At 45.1% G+C, this 23,128-nt stretch overlaps 1 protein-coding gene across 3 annotated transcripts in view; it reads right to left on the bottom strand.

Annotated features, from left to right (window-relative positions):
* Positions 1 to 6,647: 6,647 nt before the first annotated feature.
* The window catches only part of TMBIM6 (transmembrane BAX inhibitor motif containing 6), a 42,272-nt gene continuing 25,791 nt past the window's right edge, over positions 6,648 to 23,128 (bottom strand). For all 3 annotated transcript variants that reach the window (XM_029594613.1, XM_029594614.1, XM_029594615.1), the window contains exons 2-10: positions 18,483 to 18,587; positions 17,838 to 17,946; positions 17,405 to 17,525; positions 16,924 to 16,972; positions 16,733 to 16,830; positions 14,836 to 14,915; positions 14,480 to 14,580; positions 11,075 to 11,150; positions 6,648 to 8,625 (exon numbers count right to left, since the gene is read on the bottom strand). In XM_029594613.1, the coding sequence (XP_029450473.1) occupies positions 8,602 to 8,625; positions 11,075 to 11,150; positions 14,480 to 14,580; positions 14,836 to 14,915; positions 16,733 to 16,830; positions 16,924 to 16,972; positions 17,405 to 17,525; positions 17,838 to 17,946; positions 18,483 to 18,538 (714 nt within the window). In that variant the 5' untranslated portion in view covers positions 18,539 to 18,587 and the 3' untranslated portion in view covers positions 6,648 to 8,601. The remainder of the gene's footprint in view (positions 8,626 to 11,074; positions 11,151 to 14,479; positions 14,581 to 14,835; positions 14,916 to 16,732; positions 16,831 to 16,923; positions 16,973 to 17,404; positions 17,526 to 17,837; positions 17,947 to 18,482; positions 18,588 to 23,128) is intronic.

The raw sequence follows: 23,128 nt of genomic DNA, 5'->3' as shown, positions 1-23,128 counted from the left end.
GAACCAGTTTGACAGCTCTGGATCGCAACAGGGCTGAGAGTTCCAACTCGAGGGTCGCCGCGTGCTCCATGAGTCTCCACTCGGGGGAGGGAGGGGAGTCCGGTTGGAGAAGATTTAGGCAGTAGCCCTGTTTTACGATTGTTAAGACCTATCGGTCAGTGGTCATGCAGGTCCAGTGGTCTGCAAACAAGGCTAGCCAGCCCCCAAGTGGCGGGCCGGGGCCAGGCTGCTGCTCTCTCTGTGCCAGTCAAAAAGCCGCCTTAGGGTCGGGCTGGGCCCGAGGTGCCCATTGTTGGTGTGGATGACTCTTCGGGGCAGTCCAAGGCGCACGAGCTCACGAGGCTGGAGAATAGTATCTCCGCTGCCTGTAGAAAGGTTTCCTGGGGTCCCTATGTGGCACCCTATGGATCTCCAAGGTGCTGGCAGACAATTGACGCAGGGTCTCAGGGGTGATCCTTCAAGCTGGGCCACTGCATCATGGACCTTATCCCTGAACAGGTTTTCCCTTGTACAGAGGAGGTAGGCCAGCTTCTTCTGGACCTCAGGGCGGAAGTCAAAGGCCTTAAGCCAGGTCCAGTGCCGGGCACTAATGCTGACCGCCGATACCCTGGCTGCCGTCTCAAATACATCGTAGGCTACTTGCACTTCATGCTTGCTGGCCTCTAATCCCTTTTGCACAATAGACTCCAAGTTTTCTTGGAACTGCTGTGGGAGACTTTCAGCAAGCTCCTGGAACTGCTTCCATAGGATGCAGTTGTACTGATTCATGTAAAACTGATATGCCGCTATTTGGGCAATGAGCATAGCCCCCTGGAAGACCCTGCGGCCCAGACCATCCAAGGCTCTTTGATCTTTTCCCGGAGGGGCAGAGTGGGTGCAAGACCTCTTGGCCTTCTTCTGAGCCAACTCTACCACCACGGATTGGTGGGGGGAACTGGCTCTTCTGGAAGCCTAGGGCCTGTTGCACTAAATAAATGGCATCAGTCTTCCGGTTCACTGGAGCCTTGATGTTCCCACAACCAGTAGAGGAGCTCTAGGAGAACCTAGTGTTCTGGGACAGCCACCACCTCCTTAGGGACATCCACAAATTGGAGGACCTCCAACATTTTATGGCTGGTGTCCTCCGTTAAAAGTTGGAAGGGTACATTCGCCTCCATCGCCCGAACAAAACTGGTGAAAGGTAAGTCCTCCAGGGGCGAGTGGCACCGCTTATCTAGAGGTGAAGGCTCCAATATTGATTGAGGCATAAGTTTGCTGTGGAATCATTTAAAGCAAAGGACAAAAATTTCAGAATAAGTCCTGCTTGTAACTAGATTGGGGGCTGCTGACTCAGAACCAGCAGGGGATAATCAGAGGCAATCAGATCCTTTGTGGGCTGTGCATGAGCCAGGAGGCAGACTGTCCAGTGACCAGCTAAGAAATAACTTTTATTAATTTATAATTTTGAGGACTTATGTGAATAATATATTGCTGTCTATGCTTTCATTATTATCTCTCTCTTTCTAGATATTAACATTGTTTTATTAATTTGCTGTTGGGTTATTTAAGATTCAAGAAAAAAGAAAAACAACTTTTAGATCTCTTTTTATTTGGATTTAGCTGTCACTAATAATCTCTGTTTAGAGATTAATATTGAGGCATAAAATTGCTGTGGAATCATTTAAAGCAAATGACAAAAATTCCAGAACAAGTCCTGCTTGTAACTAGATTGGGGGCTGCTGACTCAGAGCCAGCAAGAGATAATCAGAGGCAATCAGATCCTTTGTGGGCTGTGCTCAGCCAGAAAGTACTAAAGCTTCTCATGTCCAGCTAAGTAAAAGGTTTGTCTTACTTATTTAATCAGGGGGGAGGGTCTTTTCAAACTCAATTGCAAATACAGGGTCCTGAGAACAACCTTGACCAAGAGTTAACTGTTTTACTCCCTCCCTCCCTGCCCTTCTGCTCACCCACCCCTAGGTTTGTTTTTCTTATATAGTCTGCCTACATACATAATTGGCATAGAAACATAGAAATGACGGCAGAAGAAGACCAATCGGCCCATCCAGTCTGCCCAGCAAGCTTCACACTTCTTTCCTCTCATACTTATTTGTTTCTCTTGGCTCTTAGCAACCCTTGGTTCTATTTCCCTTTCACCCCCACCAATAATGTAGAGAGCAGTGATGTAGCTGCATCCAAGTAAAATATCAAGCTTGATTAGTTAGGGGTAGTACCCGCCCCGCCGCAACAAGCAAGCTACACCCATACTTATTTGTTTACCCAGACTATGTTATTCAGCCCTTATTGGTTGTTTTTCTTCTCCCTTGCCGTTGAAGCAGAGAGCTATGCTGGATATGCATTGAAAGCCACATTAACTATCAACAAATATTGAATAAGCCTAATAATTGGTAATACCTATAGCCTATGAACTCTCCGTTAATTTTACATACTCTTACCCACCCCTGTTTGTTTGTTTTTTTTAATTTGGAGATGGCAGCCCTCCATCCTTCCGCTCCGTGAAGGTGGAACACCAACCACTGGCATCCCGCTCCGTGAATGCCTCTGTGGCTATTGCCGCTCCGTGCAGTGTTTTGCTGCCTCCTCTTTATACACGTCCTCTAGACCTGATGGATCCACAGTGTTTATCCCACACCCCTTTGAAGTCCTTCACCATTTCCTCTGGAAGGGCATTCCAGGCATCCACCACTCTCTCCGTGAAGAAATACTTCCTGACATTGGTTCTTAGTCTTCCTCCCTGGAGCCTCAGCTCGTGACCTCTGGTTCTGCTGATTTTTTTCTGACGGAAAAGGTTTGTCGTTGTGTTTGGATCGTTAAAGTTTTTCAAGTATCTGAAGGTCTGAATCATATCACCCCTGCTCCTCCTTTCCTCCAGGGTGTATATATTTAGATTCTTCAATCTCTCCTCGTATGACATCCGATGAAGACCCTCCACCTTTCTGGTCGCCCTTCTGTGTACCGCTTCCATCTTGTCTCTGTCTCTTTGTAGATACGGTCTCCAGAACTGAACACAGTACTCCAGGTGGGGCTTCACCAAGGACCTGTACAAGGGGATAATCACTTCCCTTTCCTTACTCGATATTCCTCTTTCTATGCAGCCCAGCATTCTTCTGGCTTTTGCTATCGCCTTGTCGCATTGTTTCGCAGACTTCATATCATTAGACACTATAACCCCTAGGTCTCTCTCCTGCTCCGTGCACATCAGCCTTTCCCCCACCATAGAATACAGTTCATTCGGATTTCCACTCCCCATATGCATGACTTTGCACTTCTTGGCATTGAATCTCAGCTGCCATATCGTCGACCACTCTTCGGTTTCCTTAAATCCCATCTCATTCTCTCCACTCCTTCCGGCATGTCCACTCTGTTGCAGATCTTGGTGTCGTCCGCAAAAAGACAAATCTTACCTTCTATCCCGTCCGCAATGTCGCTCACAAAGATATTGAACAGGACCGGTCCCAACACCGATCCTTGTGGTACACCACTTAAAACCGCTCTCTCTTCAGAGAAAGTTCCATTTACCATCACACATTGTCTTCTGTCCGTCAACCAGTTTGCAATCCAGGTCACCAACTCGGCACTCACTCCCCAAGCTTCTCGTTTTATTCACCAGTCTTCTGTGCGGAACCGTATCAAAAGCTTTGCTGAAATCTAAGTAGATGACATCGAGCGCTCTTCCTTGATCCAATTCTTTGGTTACCCAGTCAAAAAAGTCAATCAGATTTGTCTGACAGGATCTTCCCCTGGTGAATCCATGCTGCCTCTGGTCCAGCAATTCTCTGGACTGTAGATAGTTCACTATTCTCTCTTTCAACAGTGACTCTATTACTTTTCCCACCACCGAAGTGAGGCTAACCGGTCTGTAGTTACCAGCCTCCTCTCTGTTCCCACTCTTGTGAAGCAGGACCACCACCGCTCTTCTCCAATCACTCTGCACCACTCCCATTTCTAGGGATCTATTGAACAGGTCACACAGCGGACCCGCCAGCACATCTCTGAGATCCCTCAGTATCCTTGGATGAACCTCATCAGGCCCCATGGTTTTGTCCACTTTGTTTCCCCAGCTCTTCCCATACATTCTCTACTGTAAACGGAGTTCCCTGTACATACCTGGATCAGTCCAGACCCTGGGTTATGTCACCAATCCAGCAGAGGGAAGCAGAGAAAACATTCTAATGACTCTGATGTATACCCTGGAGGACCACCTGCAATCAATCAGTATTTCTCTCTCCCAGCAGAGGTGGACGTTCCTAACCCCTGCAGTCTGTGGTAGTTTATTTTTTAGTCAGGTAGTTTAGGAGTTAATTTTTTGCGGACTTTCTTTTTCTTTTGAAGAGAGCCTGTTCTTTTCATTTAAGTTATTTAAAAAAAAAAAATATATATATATATATATATTTTTCTTCACAGCCATTTCACTGCCTCCCGGGAGGTTGCAAAGTCCTGGGAGGACTTATCCCTCCTGGTTTTTGAGGCTGCCGGAGTTGGGGAGGTTTTGAACCCAGCAATCACTCCTGGCAGGGGTGATACCGGGGAGCCATCATAACGGTTTACAAATCTGCAATTATCATCCAACATATGCAATTATCTTACAATCAAATGGAGTTAACATAGTAGTTGAACAGTAGGGTTTTGTGAACAATCATCATATTTTCTTAGTTGTTGAATAACAGAATATTGTGGAGAACATTTTCAAAGAACTTAACGGATCAAGGGAGTGAGCAGGGAGGGGTAGAAAAGGAGGGTACATCAGGAGAGCATGAAGGAGGAGGATTATGCTTGCGAGTTCTGTTGAGTGCTGGGATGATCATGTGTCAGATAGTTAGAATACAGTTTGCGGAATAAAAATGTTTTTAGGTCTTTTTTAAATGTTTTTTGGATGTGCTGGGTCCTCAGTTCTATGGGTAGGGTATTCCAAGTTTTGGGGGAAGCAATGGAAAATGCTCTTTCCAACTTGCGGTCCTGGACATCCTTTAGCGCCGTAGCCCCAACCACCGGGATGGTGGTGTGTTTGGTACCTGTCGTGACAGAGGAATCTACCTTGGGCATCTTAACTAGATTCAAGCAGTCCTCAGGAAGGGGGTAGAGCTTGTCATAGCCCTCCCCACTTGGAGTCTCGCCTCAGGAGACTCCCATTCCCCAAGGAGCATCAGCTTATGCATAGGGTGAAAAGGAAAGTACATGGAAGAGCCCTAAGTCCCGCAAGGACCGGGTCCATGTTGGCAGGCATTGCAGCCGTAACCATATCCACCGGGGGCAACTCAATTCCCAGTTCCTGCAAAATGAAGGGAATGAGCGGTTCTAGTTCCTCCTTTTGAAATAAGCGTAACACCTGAGGATTGTCCCCCTCGAGAGGGGAGTTAGGAAGCAGCGGGTCAACATCCGGATCTGTAATTGGGACTGGCAGGGGCGGGACCCCCGGGACCACCCTAACCGAGCCCTGGCCCTCTGGAGGTTGCGGAGGAGAAATTTGCGGGTTTTTTGGTGGGGGGGTTCATGGACAAACAAGACTTAGACTTCCTCGGGGAGGGGGGGGGGCTCAAATCTGGAGGAGAAACTAAAAAAAAAAACAGGCTCACCTTACTCCTGCAATCCGATTCTGCATTTGAACCTGCTTCCAAGATGGCTGCCATTTCCGCGGTTTTCCGGGCCGGGAATGGCCTGGACACGTGGCAGGTAACTCTCACCCGGGTCGCTGCGGGCGAGAGGACCAATGAGGGACCCTCCCCACCCGGTAGGCACCCTGAACAGAGGCCTCCACGGGGAAAAACGTGTGGCAGACTCTCCACATGCTTTACAGGTGCTGGAATGGGCATCAGCGCTGAAGGAAAAAAAAAAAAAAAAAAAAAAAATCGCTAAAAAAGTAGAAACAGCTGAGCTGTGCAGGGCTGAAGTCTGTCAGCGGAGGGACTGAACTCTGCAGGCTGCCGGAGCTGTCCACAGTTCTTAAAAAGTAACAAATACAGCCTAAACTACTCAGCTAAGCCAGGGGAAAAACTCTGAGAGGGTACTGTTTTACAGTGGACAGCTAGATAATGGGGGAGGGACTGGACCACCAGTTATGGTCACCAGGAAAAAGAGGCCTAGGATGGGCAAGCTCCCCTCCCCCCCCCCCAGGCTCCCAGCAGAGCGGAGAGACCGAACTGTCTCTGTGAGGAAAAAAAGGGAGAAAACTTTCAAAGTCCTCTTTTTTTTTTTTTTTTAAAACAAGAATTTAATACTTGCTTGATCCAGACCAAAAGTAAAGAAAATCCCCTCAGGAAACCTAAGAGAAGAAGAAGGGGAACCGTAGGTTCAGCTGCCTGCACCTGCTGGAGACAGATGAATACTGAAGGGGTGTAGGATACCCTCACAGTTTTAGTCTGTCTCCACCTGCTGGACAGGAGGCTCAACCCATTGTCTGGACTGATCCGGGTACGTACAGGGAAAGACAACTGCCAAGGCTTGTTGCTGCAATAACTGGCCTGGATGAGCTGGGAGGGGAACTGTGTATGAAGGATGATGGCAGTGGATCCCAACCCTGGTTTTGAATGAGTTAGAAGCCCAAAAGGAGCAGAAAGAAACTGCGAGCCAGCACCCTCCCCCTGCTTCCAAAAAAACACAAACCAACCAAAAACCCACCACACTCCCATCCCCAGACAATCGCCAGCAGCATACAAGTTCAAGTAGGACTTTATTATCATCTGATTTTTATTTTACAAAGTAAATCTGTAGAATCTTTTTCAATCAAAATCATCTTTGTCTTCACAGTATGCTAGAACACAGCCTTAATTATAAACTGGACTACAAAATAAAGTGATTACTGTATTAGAACCTGTTAAGACTTCAAACAGATCTCTGCTGCTGCTGCTTATTGTAATTCTTGGCACAGTTTCTAAAAGCGAGCAGAGGAAGAGTTTAGCTTTCTTTTAAGCACAGTTCTGATTAAGGGGAGGGATGGAGGGAGTAACACTTAATCCCTCTTCAGAACAAACATTAATGTAATGCTTCAGAATTGGGCTAGAGGGATAGGTTCAGCTCTGCCTGAGAAAAAAAAAAAATCCAAGCTGGATTCAGAGCTCTGTGCAGCACAGGGTGCGGAGATTACTCATGCACATACTACTCAGCACAATGCTGCCAAAACTATGGTTTGCAGCTATGGGCGGGGGGGGGGCATCATCAGCTGCATATGCACAGCAATGGAAAGGTATGAGGTTCTCCTGCTCCAATGAGAGCATCTTGGCTCTTGCCCCCCCCCCCGCCCCACAGAAATGGCAGCTAGGGCTTGGTATGAAAGCAGCATGGCTGAATGAGCGGAGCTCAGGACTCAGACATAATGGATTTTCTACACTCTTTACTTGTTATTCACTAAGTTTCTCTTTTGCCAAAGTAGGAACAGATGATACTGTTAATGTCGTTAAGTTTATGCTACAGCTGCATAATGAAACAGAAGTGAACATTATGGATGATGAATCTGGAGTTTAATTATCCTCGTATCAGGTCTCTTTCTGGTATGTCACACTGGAATGAAATTCTCTTCCATCAAGACAACTCACTGTGAAAATCGGAACAGGAAGGGACCTCAGATGAAACACTGCAGCCAGAGGGATTTCTGGACATTGCGGGTCAGGGCACGGGTACACATGCCAGTTACCAAGTGCCTTGAAAGAAGAGGCTGTGAATTTTCCAGTCAAGAACTCTTTCGGAGCTCCTATTTTCTCAATTTCCCCAAGAGCAGGGAGAACAAAGGGAACGGTGCCTGCATCCACCTTAGTCCAACAATGATCCTTTCACAGAACAATGGCTTAGAACAACAGGATAGATTAGCGCAGAAACACACCTAAGCCAGGACATGGAAAAAAATGTCTCCAATGTCACAATTATCCACTAGAACCGAAAAGCCAGTGTGTTGCTTTTGTTATATACAGATAACATTCAAGAATTGAATCCCTCAGTAAACAGCCTCTTTGAAATATAAATCAGCAGATCTCAGCGAGCATACCTCAACATGACTGGAAGATTCACAGGTTCTCTAATTCACTCAGCATTTGTAAACCTTTAGCTTTATGTTTTGGTTTTTTTTTTAAATCACCACATAAGCAAAAGAAAAAAACAAACAACAAAACTCACAGGGGGAGGAGGAGGAAAAGGGCTAGTGACTGCCACAGATTGTGGGGGAATCCTAAGACCCAGGGCTACTGGCACAGACTAGGAGGATACAGTTCACTATAGCAGGAACAGAGCCTTGCTCTATTAACTCTACAAGGAGTTTTCTCTAGATGGGCCCCCTGGGTTAGGTTCTGCTGAATATGAATGTTAGAAGGAAAAATGGGAAAGTGAATGTGTGCATGGAAGAAGGCTGGGAGAATGTACTGATAATAGTCCAAATATTACCTGTTTGCCTGTTTGAAATGTGAAGCCAAATCCCAAGCTAAAAGCTAATAAACTGTTGTAATTTAAGAGCTCAAAAGACCAAAAAAAAAAAAAAATCACAAGTACTAAAGCATTTCAAACGCTCTTCATTATTACAGAAGGTGATGCACCTGCTGCCACTGTGTATACAAAAAGAAACCCCCAAAAACAAAGAGATGGAATCCAGGCAAACTGGGAGAAGTTTCTACAGGAAGTGCATTACTTCTTCTCTTTCTTCTTGTCCTGCAAAAGGAAAGAACAGCATCACATTTGTGGTCAGGATGGAATTTATTTTGCCTGCATCATGGGCTTACCTAATGACGCACAGTGCTTTTGCATCTTCCCAAAGATTACCACACAAGAGCTATACACAGTTGTACTCCATGAAACTCAGATTGCCTTTCAATGTGATCTGGCCTAAAAGTTATATCACAAACTACCTTTTGGCAATGAAGAGAAGCGAGCAGGGGAGATAGAGACAGTGAAGTTGTAACAGCCAGGCACACGAGATGGGTGACGTCATCAGCCTGAGACGAGTTGGGTTGTGTTTCTCTCAAAGCCCAGAAAGTTCAGTATTTTCCGAGCTAGTGTTCTCACGCGCGAGCCTCAGTCTTTTTCCAAGCCAGGCAAATGTCAGGGGGAAGAGGGTGGGATGGTGTGGCTGGCTGTTTGCAGTCCACGGAGAACACACCTGTTGCAGGTAAACTACTTCACTCTATCCCTGGGCAAGCAAAATAAACTGCAATGCAATATGGGGGACCCCAGCTGAGAACTGAAGGCTGTGTTGTCTTAGTTTGACAGTTAATGGGCTCACTGCAATCAGTCCTGTATTTTGCAGTAAGTTTGGATTTGAAAATATTTTTAACCACCATATGTCCAAATAATCTGTCATTATGCAAGTCCCTAATATAGTAATGCTTTGTAAAAGTATGTCTAATTGACTATGTGGCAAGCTTCCAGATGACCTGGATTTGATGACAAGTTCTGAAGTGCCATTGCTTGTACTTGATGGGCCTGTGTGTGGTATTTTCAAACCTTTCGCTGTATAGCAATGAGAAATACACTTGTGTCAACCACCTCAATGTGTGTTTCTTGACAACCAATCCTTGTGTAGATGAATCATAGGATATGAAAAGGGTTGATTTCCTGATTGCTTGCATTCTAAGTAGAACAAGATGGCACTTCTGCAGACCAGGGTGTAACGCTTGCTCAGCAGTTATGGTATGTGGCTTAGAGAAGAAAATTGGTAGTATTTTTTGATAAAGATGGAATTGTGACATGGCTTTCAGAAGAAACTTTGGGCAAGTTCTGAGGTGTACTCTGTTTTGGAATACCTGTGTATAGGGTGTTTAGATTATCAATGCCTGCAACTAGTCCTACTTTTCTGGTTAATGGGACTGCTATTATAGTGTCTTCCATGCCAGGATCCTCAGTTCTATAGTGGCCATTGGCTCATATGGTGGCTTCATAAGCTGCGTCAATATCATATTTAAATCCCTCAGAGGTGCTGGTTCTTTTAGTGGGGGTTTTAGGTTGTACATATCCTTTATGAATTGAGCCACCAACATTGCTGACTGTTTTTCCATCAACCATGCTGTGACAAGTTGTATTATTCTCAGATATACTCTAATGGAATTTTTTTTAGTCCAGAATTCATGAGATAAAGTAGGTGTTTGAATATTTTCATAGTCTCATGCATATTCATTATAGATACCGTGAAAACCCAACTGGTTAGGTGTACCTCCATGAGAGTTGGGAAACACTGTTGTAGTTGACAGCTTAGTCTGTCAGCTATCGCGTTGCTCTTCTCTGATAAGTAGACTGCTGAGCTCTGAGCACTCAGATACATTGTTCCTGCACCAGTGCTTCCCTGTGCTGTGTCCTTTTGGTGCTGGTGAATCTTGGCTCAGATGTGTTGGCACAAATGGATCAGCACTGTGTCTCTTCTGCACCAATAGTTCTCTGCTGCAACTTTTTGATGCCGACTGTTCAACACCATCTCTTGGGCGCTGTCAAGTCTTGGCCCCCATATTTATGAACTAGTGAATCCGATATTAGGCAGGATTTCAATTTACTCCAATTTGATCAGCTCAGCTGCTGATACTTGAGTCAGAGTTCCCAGTAAGCCAGTGCCCTTGGGGACATATGTCTTCAGGGGTCACAGTTGGTGATATCATGATCTGGCATGAAGCATCTTAGGTAAAAGGAATGTCCACACTTTACTTTTTTTTTTTTTAAAGAGCTTTTGCCCTTCTTCTCTGAAGACATTTGTAGATTTATGTGGTGTTGCCGAGAGATTTTTTTCCCCGTTCACTGAGCAGATGAAAATAGACTGAGGATACTCATGCAGAGGGATGCTGGTTTAGGAAGGCCTTTGCAAACAGACAGAAACGTCAAACTTTCAGTGCTTTGAGATAAAAATGACCCGACTTGGTGCCGCCAGATAACACTGCCACACAGGATGTGATGTCAAGTTGTCTATGGTGAAACTAGATGACTTCCTTACCAAGGCAGATTAATGTGAGGGTCTAATGTGAATGTCATGGGATATGAACTGGCAGGGTCCCCCATAAATGTTCTTACACTATTCATGAAATTCAGATTATGTACTTAAGTTTTCAGGGTGATCTGATTAAATAAGGGGCAACAAGAAAGGAGCAGCAGGTGAAGGACTCTGCATCCTAGAACTCACCTTCTCATTCATTGCCAGGATTATCATGAGTTTCCTGAAAATTGTGATGAAGTCCAGGAACAGATCCACACAATGCCTGCAAAGGAGAACAAAGCAGGTTCACCAAGAGCAACAATTTCTTTCATTTCTTTCTCGTATTTCTTAACCACCAATCAGGCTTAAGGCAGTTTACAAAAACAGACAGTAAATCATAAAAAACAGCAGCATTAAAATACATTGTAAGTCAAAGTATCATAATACAAAATCACACTAAACAAAAATCACAAAATAAAAAATTACACAATTAAAACACTTAATCTTGCATAAAAATAGCACTGTACTGTCACTGTTTCACATTACATAAGAATATAACTGCCTTACTGGGTCAGACCAAACATCCATCAATCCCAGCATCCTGTTTCCAACTGTGGCCAATCCAGGTGACAAATAACTGGTAGGATCCCAAACAGATCCGATCCTTCTTGCTCATAAAGATAAGCAATGGCTTCCCCAAGTCTACATGTCTAATAATGGTTTATAGACTTTTCCTCCAGAAACTTGTGTAAACCTTTTTTTTTTTTTTTTTTTTTTTTTAAACGTATCTATACTAACTTCTTTCACTACTTCCTCCAATAACAAATTCCATAGTTTAATTGTGCACAAAGTGAAAAAAAGTACTCTCTCCAATTTGTTTTAAAATATACTATTAGCTTCATGAAGTATTCCCCAGTACTATCTGGAAAGATAAATAACCTTTCCCATTTACCCAATCTCTCTCACTCAAGATTTTATAGACCTCCCTTATGCCCTTTCTTTTTCAGGCTGAAGAACGCTAACCTAGTTAGTCTTTGCTTGTAAAGGAGCCATTTCATCCTCCCTCTCATTTTGGTCACTCTTCTCTGTACCTTTTCTAGTTCTGCTATATCTTTTTACATAAGAAATTCCATGCTGGATCATACTCAGCATCCTCTCAGAATGGTCAGTCCAGGTTGCAACAACCTTGCAGAACCCAAAAAGTAGATCTATTGGAGAAATTACTTACCTGATAATTTTGTTTTCCTTAGTGTAGACAGATGGACTCAGGGTATAGTGGACAATGGGTATAGTGTACTCCTGATAGCAGTTGGACACGGAACCACCTGAACCCTAACCGGACCCACAGGGTCCGGAACCATATCAGGAGACTGCACAGGGGGGAGGGAAACCACTGAGGGGGGTCTACCTCCCTTTGTAAACTTGCTAAATAAGACTCATGTAATAAAAGCACAAAATCCGATGAAAAACGGATTCGTGCTGATTTTTTTGTGGAAGGGGGGGGAGGGGGGCTGGAGAGGTGAAGGGGGGTCTGAGCCACCCCCCCCCCCCCCCCCGAGAGCGAACTGGGCTCAAATCGGGGGGGGGGGGGGGGGGGGGGGGGGGGGGGAATCGGATCCCCAGCCCCTGGAGAAGCAGGAAGTGTTTCATCTGAAGCACCCAAAATGGCTGCTGCTGACACGCGTTCCCAGGAGGGGAACGGCTTTGAAATTCGTCAGGGAGCCCTTCCCCGAGGTCTAAAAGGTGGCAGTTCAATAGAGGAGCCCTCACCCCCTGAAATGCACCTTGAATGTACCCCTTCGCAGGAGAGTCGGGAGGCCGACTCTCCACAGGCTAAACAGCAAGATGGCTGCGGCATAGAGCAGGGAAGCAGCCGCTAAGGTAATTAAAAACAGCTGAGCAGGGAGCCCCTGAGGAGCTGGGTGGGAGATTGAACCCCGCTCCCTCCTCACAAAATAAACTGCTGCCTTTTATTTATTTGATTAAATAAAGTATATAAAATATATATTCTGTGAAAGTGAGTTTTCTTTTTTATTTATTTTTTGTAAATAAATAATTCACAGAAGCAGGGGCATGAAAGTCATCCCTGAAGGCTCAACCGAGGCATATGCATCTCGGGGCACGGCAGCAGTAAACGTGGGGCGAGGGACTGGCACCACCAGTATCACCCACACTAGGTCACCGGGATGGGAACCTAGGCTGACAGAAATCAAGGGGCAAAGCCCCCCTAGGAACCCCAAGAGCGAGGGAGACAAAACTGTCTGCCCTGACACAGTTAGTCAGAGAAAACTGACAAAAAGAATTTTTTTATTATAATAATTAAGAAGTAAACTAAAAATGTACATGCGTGAGCTTGCCCCAGAGAAAGAAGACGACAGACTACAGAGGGCAAGCTAAACAGGGAACCAAAGGGTGAGCTGTTCCACCTGCTGGAGACAGACGAATACTGAGGGTTCCTGGGTGGGTTCCGTCCTTATATGGGCAGCCTCAGAACTCTGGTCTGTCTCCACCTGCTGGAGACAGACGAATACTGAGGGTTCCTGGGTGGGTTCCGTCCTTATATGGGCAGCCTCAGAACTCTGGTCTGTCTCCACCTGCTGGAGACAGACAAATACTGAGGGTTCCTGGGTAGGTTCCGTCCTTATATGGGCAGCCTCAGAACTCTGGTCTGTCTCCACCTGCTGGAACGGGGGCTTAACCCATGGTCTGGACTGATCCTGGTACGTACAGGGAACCTTCCTTCTGTCTTTTCTAATGCCTGGAATACAGCTAGTCTGGGCTTCCAAGATGGTATTTTTAAACAAGGCCCATGCCTGATGTAAACTCTTAACCTTTGCAGCTGCTCCTTCCAGTTTTTCCTATTTTCCTCATTTTATCACAGTCACTCTTTTGAATGTTAAATGCTGTCATAGATTTCTAAAGTGTCCTCCCTCCAGTTATTAAGTCAAATTTGATCATGTTGTGATTATTGTTGCCAAGTGGCTCCAACACTTACCCTCCTGCATCAAATCGTGTGATCCTCTAAGGACTAGGACTAAAATAGTTTCCCCCTCTTGTTGGTTCTTGTACTAGCTACTCCATGAAGTTGTTTATTTTAAATATGAACTTTACCTCTCTAGCATACCTTGATGGGACATTCACCCTGTCAATACTGGGGTAATTGCTGCTGATTTGTCTAGCTTCTCTAATTTCTTTCAGCATTTAATTATCTATTGTTCATTCTGGACAGGTGGAAGGCAGTACACCCCCACTGATATTGTATTCCCCTATCCACAAAGATTCAACATTGCATTTTGTTTCCTGCAGAACTTTTATCCTCAACCTCTGCTAGAGACAGAGAATTACCAGAGGTTGCATCCAACCACACCTCCCTTATAGTGGTCCTGACATATCATGAAAACCTGGGGAGGTGTGGTCTGTCTCTATTGGCTGCAAAGAGGGGAACTCCTTAAATTGATGGCTGGTTTAGCAGCAGGATAAAACATTTATAAAAAGTTGCTGTGTGCATTCACCATTACAAATAAAACGCAGATAACTTATGTTTACTGGCAACTACATCTCTTACTCGTGCAGGTAAAGGTCAGCAGCAGTGGAGAAATACCCGATACTCACCATATGTAATCCTTATCTCCATTCTCAGCCTTCTCTATGATGAGTTGAGTATCGAACAGGACAAAGCCACACATGATCGCAAGCCCCACGTACATGCTAGCCTAGTGAAGAAAACATATTGAAATCTGTGGGCACCTTATATATAGGAAAATTCCATATCACCATGTTCTTGCCCAACTGTCCTTCCTTATAGTTGTTACCACCTCTCTCCTCACCCCCCATTCTTCCAGCTATTCTTGCCTATGCTTTCTCCTCTCTGCCCTGTCATTCTTATTCCCTCCCCTTTCTTTCTATGTTTGCCATGGACTGTTTTAAATTTACAAAAAGGAAACAGCCCCTTTTCCAAACCAACCAACCTTGTAAAACCAAAGAGATCCAACAAACACATTCACCAGTGAAGTGAGGAGGAGTAATGTCAGACCTGACAGCAGGATACCTGCAGACAGAAGAAAAGAACCACAGTCATGGGCAGGACAGAACAAAATAAACACACACAAGAGGGCAGAAAAGAAGGAGAGATGTAGCTACACAAGTCATGGGTAAATAATTCCTGGGGGGAATTCTGCGCAGCACAGAATTTGCATATTTGGCAGTGAAATTGGACAGGCCCGGCAGGCTGCAAGGAGAGCCCATCCTGCTCATGGCTGAAGATCAAGGCAGTCAAAGATCACTGGGGGCCTGGCAGGCTGTGAGAGGAGTCCATGCTGCTCCAGCCAAAGATCATAGGAGGGCCCAGATAGCTGCAGACGGATTCTCTCTCACCTGCAGCTAAAGATGGAGAGGCCCAGAATGACAGCATGTGAGCTTATGTGAAAAAGCGAGGGTGTATGTTTGTATGAGAGAGAGAGAGAGAGAGAGAGAGAGAGAGAGAGCGGGAGCCTATGTGAGGGAGTGTGTATGCGAGTAAGAGATTGGGAGCGTATGCAAGAGACAAAGAGGGAGCCTGTGTGAGGGGTGGTATGTGCGTGTGTGTACGCATGTGTGAGAGAGGGGAGCAGAAGATTAGAGATGTCTTGGGGACCATGAGCACAGCTCATCCTGCTCGTGGCTGAAGGTTAGGCCTGGCAGAGCCCATCTCACCCGCGGCCAAAGACACACAGTAAAGAGGCCTGACAGAGAGGAGCCGCCTGTATGAGAGGAGTCTGTGTAAGGGGGGTGTGTGTGTGTGCGCGCACGCAAGAGGGAGCCTGTGTGTGTGTGTGTGTGGGGGGGGGGGGGGGTGCATGCAAACAAGAGGGGCGGGGAAGCCTGTGTGAGGGTCTGTATGAGAGGGGGGTCGAGCCTGGAGGGGGAGAAAGAGTGAAGATGGGAGGAGCTGGAGTCTGAGAAAGCAAAGTAAAAGGGATCTGGCAAGGGGAGTAGGAAGAGAGGGTGGAATACTCTGACAGAGTACTTCTAAGGGAATTCTGCTCAAAATATTTTAAAAACTCTGCAACTTTGAGTAATAAATGTTAGGATTATGGACCCTTGTGTTGGGCTGAGTTTGAAGCAACCTACAGCGGAGGCCCTGTGGGTCCTCGCTGCTAACTGGTGGAGTAGATAGGTGCAGAGACTGAATTGTTTTCCCCATACCAGCCCATTTGCCCTCAGGTGGAGCCTTTGGGTTCCGGGGACCAGCAGTTCTTAGGTGGCAGTCTCTGGAAAGAGGGCAGAAGAGTGGATTCAAAGTCAGACTGAAGTCTGAGGCAGGCAGCAGGCAAGGATACCAAGAGTCCAAGCTAAGGTCAAATACCTGGGATCCATCTGAGAGGGAGAAAGAGGTAAGCTAGGTGAGGAGAATGAGGCTAGAGAGATGAAGGTACGGTTGAAGAGATGAAGAACACAGCAACTTGCACAACCCAGTTAGGTAGTCAACCTGCTGTTGAGGTGAAGCAGTGATGCATGGCCGGGGTTTAAATACCCGGCTGTGTGATGTCATCAGTAGGCACCTGCTGCAGGGCCTTCATAGGCTGGCGCATGCCTAAAGGAAGGCCCTAATGGTGATGGCATCTTCATCCTGAGCACTGGTGCAAGCCGGCAAATGTAACAGTAATAACTTTTCTGTATTAAATGCATCACTCTTTGAGTAATTAAAAATGTATTACATTACTTTAACCAGTATGAAGTATGCAGAATTTTAAAATTGTGTGTGCAGAATTCCCCCAAGAGTAGCAAAGGAGAAGATCCAAGACGGAAATAATGGGTAGATTCACCTCTCACCGACACCTTGGAATATGACCCTTCACCATACCAATCACAAAAGTCCTTTCTTACCACCCAGGAAGAGAAAACTGCGGCGCTGAGCATAGAGAGCGCTCAGTGAGAAAGAAGTGAAGACCACAGCTGTACCCAGGAAGGCAGTCGGGATAATGCTGAAAGAAAGAACATAGAATGAGGGGGTATCAGAGACAAAGCGCTCCACCAGAGGAGGATTCAATACCCCTTATGTCATGAAACATACATACCTGGGATTAATGGAAATACACAAATCCAAAGCAGGACCCAAACCAACACCTAGTAAAAACGTAAACCAGACAGATAGTATGATTAAGAGACAGGCAAGGATCCTTGGATCCATCTCTAAGGTATCTCGTCAGCTCTAAGCATCTTGACAACTCCAAATGCAGGCACTGTGCCCCTCCCCCAACCCCTGAAACGCAATATCTGTTACACAAGACAAGAAAGACAAATACAAAAGCTACATCTATTTATTCATTCATATTTGGATTTGATAAGCGGCCCTTCCCAAACAGCTTAAAAAAAAACCCCAACAAAACAAAAATACATTACAATATAAAAAATAAAATACAATAAATACAGAACAAAACTACAGAGCATAACAGCTCACTGTACTCCTTATACAAAAATATCTTTTTTGTATCATATAGCAGAGTATGGATGATACATACACAAACATTTGCTCAATACTTCCACTTTTACACATACCTGTGAAAAACGCAAATCCTGACAAAATCAAGAGCCTCTTTTTCTCTGTCTCCTGGCTATGAGGGGTGAACAACAGCCAAACCATAAATCCTAGCGAGCCCGCAAAGGATAAGAAGCCAGCCTAAGGGGACCCAATAAAGAGGTTACAGAGAGTGCAGCAACTGCAATACAAAAGTCCCCCTCGCTCACCTGGCCTCAGTCTATCACTTCTTCAATGCTGATTTACCACATTTCTGGGGGTGCCTTACAAAAAGGAGCATGAATAAAGCCAGGATTCAGTGTACTAAATGGTTCGCTTAACATGGACAGGGACTAAGGGCAAGAGAGCACAAAAAACTGTATTGCTAAGGGAAAACTAGTCTTTCAGTCTTTCCTTCTCCTCCCCCAGATGGACACTGGTTAGAAGCGAAGCAGGACTCTGCATTGCTCTTACCTGGAGAAGACGGACAACTACATTCACATATGCACCAGCAGCTGCCACAAACATACAGAGTGCAAAGCTGGCATAGACCTTCTTCAGATGTTGCTGGGTGGAAGCAGAGCTGTAATAATGAGAAAGGGGTGGGAGGAAACACAAAAAATACTCAGGTCAATCACTTTGCAAAGACACTAGCCTAGTAACCTTTCTACCATTTAGCTCATGGTTGAAAGGTTACTATCATCTGTGCATTACCTTGAGACAATGTAATGTTCAACTGATACGTGTCTACTTTCACTGCTTGTGCTGAAAAAAATTCTTACTGCTGCTTTCTAATGCCTACTCTACTGCCTCCAAACCTACAGCCCATCTCCAGATACTTACAACCCGAACATGTCCCTAAATGCCACAGAACACTGACAGCTCAAAACACCATTGTCACAGAGATTGAAATCAAACAGATAAAAGTCTAATAAGGCTTTGGCAGGGAATGCACAGCCCTTGCGCCTAAACGGCAGATGAAGTACAAAGGAGTGAGCTGTTCCCACCACATTTTACACTCTGAACTGGATTCTGTGCATTACAGCAGTTTAAAATAAAAGCAGGTGAAGGGAGATCCCCCATATCTGAAAAAATTAGAACACAAAAACAAACACTCACATCTGAGAGAATTTGAGCAGGGCATCAAAGTTCATGCTGCGATCAAAGACATTCATGTTGAAGGAGTTGCTGAGACCGCTTGGCACAACGTGACAATTCTATAAGCTGGCAGGAAAAAGAAAGGGGGGGAAAAAGGTCAAAAACAACCAGCAATAGCATTGGCAGGGTGAGGAAGCATGAGTCATACCACCTCTGCGCACCTGTCTACACAGGGCATGAGGGGACAGGCAACTTCCTACCCCACCACGATGGATTACAGCAGGTAGTTTTCTAGAAACTTTTTTTTTTTTACCTGTTTGCCCAGTAATAGATTCTGAGGCTTCTAGTCCTTACCCTGGGTCTCAAAGGGCTTGACCACCCAGCAAAGAGAATAAAGGTATCAGATCACAAATTTTAAGATCAGCTTCTCTCATCTGAAGAGTTACTGTCCAATTCCAGAGTCAATGAAATTCAAAAATGTTCTTTTGATTTCATATTCTACAAGCAGCAACAGAGACTAGCATCTTGCATGTCTTTTTTTATAAAAAGTCTAAAAATATACAGCATAGCAATAAATGGTCCCTCCTCGCTCTTTAATTCTAGCTCTGCCGGGGCTGGCATTCGCTTCCTCACACTCCTTGCTTCTCCTCTTTGCTTGGTATAAACTACTTTAAACTGTGTCATACTGCTTAGTTTCCAGAAGCATGTCCCTTGTGCACTAAGGCTGTTGCTCTGGGCCCTCTTGATCTAGATGGTGCAATTATTGCAGGCTCTTACGAGGCGAAGCGAAGCAAATATCTATAGTACCTGCTGAGAACTGAGCAGGTAACTCCCTTCAGGTAGTTAGCAGCCTGTATCCTGAAAGTGTCACACTACTAAGCTCCCATTATACTCTAATGACATCCCCAGACAGGGCTTAAAAAAATAAAATCTAGAAGAACTGTAAATTCTCAAGTTTAATATCATCAAAACCATAAAGGACAGCCTGAAATCAAGCAAGCAGTCACTAAAGGAAGTCTCCTTTTGTTTGTCCATCATGAGTTCAGAGTTACCAACTGAAAATTATGATCCAGAGTGAAAGTGCCTTGGCTAAAATAGCTAATTCAGCATGTGAAAGTGGAGAGAAGAGGGAGGCGACGGCAGCGGCAGAGGACTGCAAGACAGGGATTGAAGAGAAGTTAGTACGTCTGCACTAATACATCAGCTCAGATGCAAAGGATGGAGAATCAGTACAGAGTGAGAGATACCCTTCTCCAGGGCCGTTAAAAGCCTGTCAGCCTATAAAATTAACACTGTATGCAGGTGACATTCTCTTGATTTTATCTTTGCAAAATTATATACCCCCGGTTGGCAGCAGCGTTACTGAATTTAGTTCTATACCAGGAGTTAAGGTTATTTAATAAGCCATCAGAAATGTATATTGGGCCCAAAGAAAGATTTTGTTAAATTACTTAATAAAATTTCTATTGCATGGATCCAAAATTCTTGGCGGTTTACAACATACACACTCAATAAGTAACAAACTACATACATGAGACATAAAAACAATTCAGCAAATCATAACAGGCATGCTGGAACTGCATACCAAGGCATGTTGCCATTCTTCAGTTAGGGATTGTTTAAAAGATATGGCAGTAAATATCACTCCCAAGACACGAGCTGCACATTTGGCTAACTACTTGGGGTAAGTCTGTCTTTCATAGTGGGGCTGCATAATGTTATCAAAATGAATATGCCAATGTCATCTGTCATTACCGTTATCTAAATAGAAGCCTCCAGGACTACCCCCACCTCCAGGTTCTTCCCCATGAGCGACCAGGCCAAACTGGCCCTGGTTTCTGGCAACAGATATCTCATGGAATAAACCTGTGATGGGGGTGGGGGGGGGGGAATCATCTTGACAGCAAGGATTGTGTCAGCTCTTGTACAGCTATGGGTACCAGAATGGTCTCAAACCTGGCCTTTTATTTTTTTTTTTTTATTATTAATTTTTTGTTTTTAGCAGCTTTCGAATCTCAGTATATATGGTGTTCCCCATGCTCATATTGGATGTGCATGGGGAACACCAGTTAGCTTGCTGGAAACATTACAGAGATGTTTTTATCATCTGAAAGGGAGCAAGTTCATCACTGGAATTTTACATTTGGCTCAATGCATTGGATTCATGTCTAAAATTTATGATTAATTTATGGACTAATTACCATGACAGAGAGATTTCCTTTTTGGATATTTTGATTGTAAAAGATCATTTATTGAAGGCATCCATTTTTAGGAAACACAATGATCGAAATAATTTTTTATATGATAGCTTCCATCCTGTCAAGTTTAAGAGAAGTTTACCAGTGGGACAATTTCTAAACCTTTACCACCTATGTACACAATTGGAGGAATTTAAATGGCAGGCCTGGATAGAGGATACGCATTATCCTGTATAAGGAATGCATAGACATTCACTGTAAGGTAATTGTGACCTTCTGTTTAAACAAGTTAACTGAGATATGTCTGAGCGAGAAATGTTTGTACTAAAACACTACAATGCCTCCACAAATATGGGCCATTATAAGAAAACATTGGTACATCTTGCAAGCACTAATTTTTGAGGCAATCTCCATGTTTGCATTTTCTAGAGGAAGGAATGTTGAAGATCAAGTGGTTAGGTCATCATTGGATTATTATCAAACATCTCAATCAGCTTTGGATTTATCACTGTGCCAGAACTGTGTGTTCTGGTCTCTCAAGTTGCAATATAACTGTGGTTTTAACGAAGGGAAAGACTTTTGAGCTTAGGTAGGGTTTTTCTTGTAAATCCCTCATTTATTTATTGAATAAGGTTTCTGTGTAACTTACATTAAGTGAGCATGACAAAACGCATGATTCGAGTGTGTTTGATAGAGCATACAAGTTGTCTCAATACACGAAAGTTGGAGGCACCAATAGCTTCACATTTTGTACAGAATCGTTCCTTTTTGGACATATTTATTTAGCATGTTTTATATTCTGCAGTCTTCAATTCATGATTGACGCAGAGTACAACATAACATTCACAATTTACACATATAATCAACAATTAAAATATGCAATATCTATATATTAAAAGCATCACTAAAATAATGTTTTGACCTGCTTCCTAAAGAGCTGGTCATCCAAAATAAACCTGAGAGCCTTAGGTAAACTATTGCATAGAATAGATGCTGCGTATGAAAAATCTCTCGCTCATGTGGCCTGTAATCTCGCACAGGAGGGACTTCCAAAGGAATATTTGTTTTGTGACCTCAACAATTGACAAGAAAATTGGTTCTTACCTGATAATTTTCATTTCTGTAGTACCACGGATCAGTCCGGACTCCTGGGTTTTGCTTCCCCCGCCTTATCTAGGTTGGTGCCACCTACAGTCTGGCAGTATTACTTAATGTCAAAGCAGAATGGATCTCAAAACACCCAAACTATATACAGTAACCTAACAACTTGAACTGGCTCAATAAACCCCCAAATGGGAACAGAACCCGTGCTATCGATAACAGGACATACAGAATTGAGCTGTGAATGAAAAAAACAAGCAGTACAGACTCTCCCTTTCCTTGGAAGAACAGATGGGCGGGACTCTGGACTGATCCGTGGTACTACAGGAACGAAAATTATCAGGTAAGAACCAATTTTCTTTTCCCTGTACGTACCCGAATCAGTCCAGACTCCTGAGATGTACCAGAGCTGCCATTAAATGGGATGGGATCCGGAGAGGCTCGCTCCGAGCACCCCTTCTCCAAATCCACCAGTCCCTGGAGCCTGAACGTCCAGACGATAATGCCTGGCAAAAGTATGTAAGGACTTCCATGTAGCCGCCCTGCAAATCTCCTCTGGAGATATTTGTTAGCATTCCGCCCAGGACGCGGCCTGAGATTGCATAGAATGAGCCCAGAGACCTACCGGCAGTGACCGTCCCTGCAATAGATACGCAGAGTTTATGGCCTCCTTCAACCAGCGAGCTATCGTAGTCTTCGAAGCTGCATTGCCTCTTCTAGGCCCACTCCAAAGTACGAACAGGTGATCCGATACACGGAACCCGTTGGTAACCTCCAGGTAGCGCAACAGTGCCCTACGGACATCTAATTTCTGCAAGTCCTTAGACCAGAGCTTTCCAAAGTGTGTGTCGTGACACTTTACTGTGTCGCCTGAGGTGTGCCGGTGTGTCGCGCAAGCCCGGTGCACGTGACACACCGGCAAGTGCAGGGGCCGGGAACCCATGGCTCCGAGCCAGATATGGCTCTTTTGAGGGCTGCATCTGGCTCGCAGACAAGTGTCGCCACACTTTCCCGCTGACCCAGCTGCTCCCCGGTCCTCCTCCGCCCGGGCGGAACGCGGCAGGACAGCTGGAGTCAGCGGCACCGGCGTGCTCTCTTCTTCCCGCCCCCCCCCCCCCCCCGCGGCCCGGAAGAGGAAGTGGGGAGTATCGGGTGCGTGCGCGGCAAGAAGAGGCCACGCTAGTGCGCTCAGCATCGGCCCGAAGAAAAGAAGACTGCAGCGCGGCTCAGAGGAAAATGAAGAGCTTCAACCGCGGCCGATGGGACTCCGCCTCCGCGAGGGCTGAAAATGAAGAGGTTAGCGTTGGGAGGAGGCTGCTGCCGCGAGTTCCCGGGGTGGGGGTGGGGGAGAGAGAGAGTGAATGAGTG

The sequence above is a fragment of the Rhinatrema bivittatum genome, chromosome 3 (genome assembly GCF_901001135.1).
Source record: "Rhinatrema bivittatum chromosome 3, aRhiBiv1.1, whole genome shotgun sequence".
Classification (NCBI taxonomy): Eukaryota; Metazoa; Chordata; class Amphibia; order Gymnophiona; family Rhinatrematidae; genus Rhinatrema; species Rhinatrema bivittatum.
This window is presented reverse-complemented; position numbering and strand designations above follow the sequence as displayed.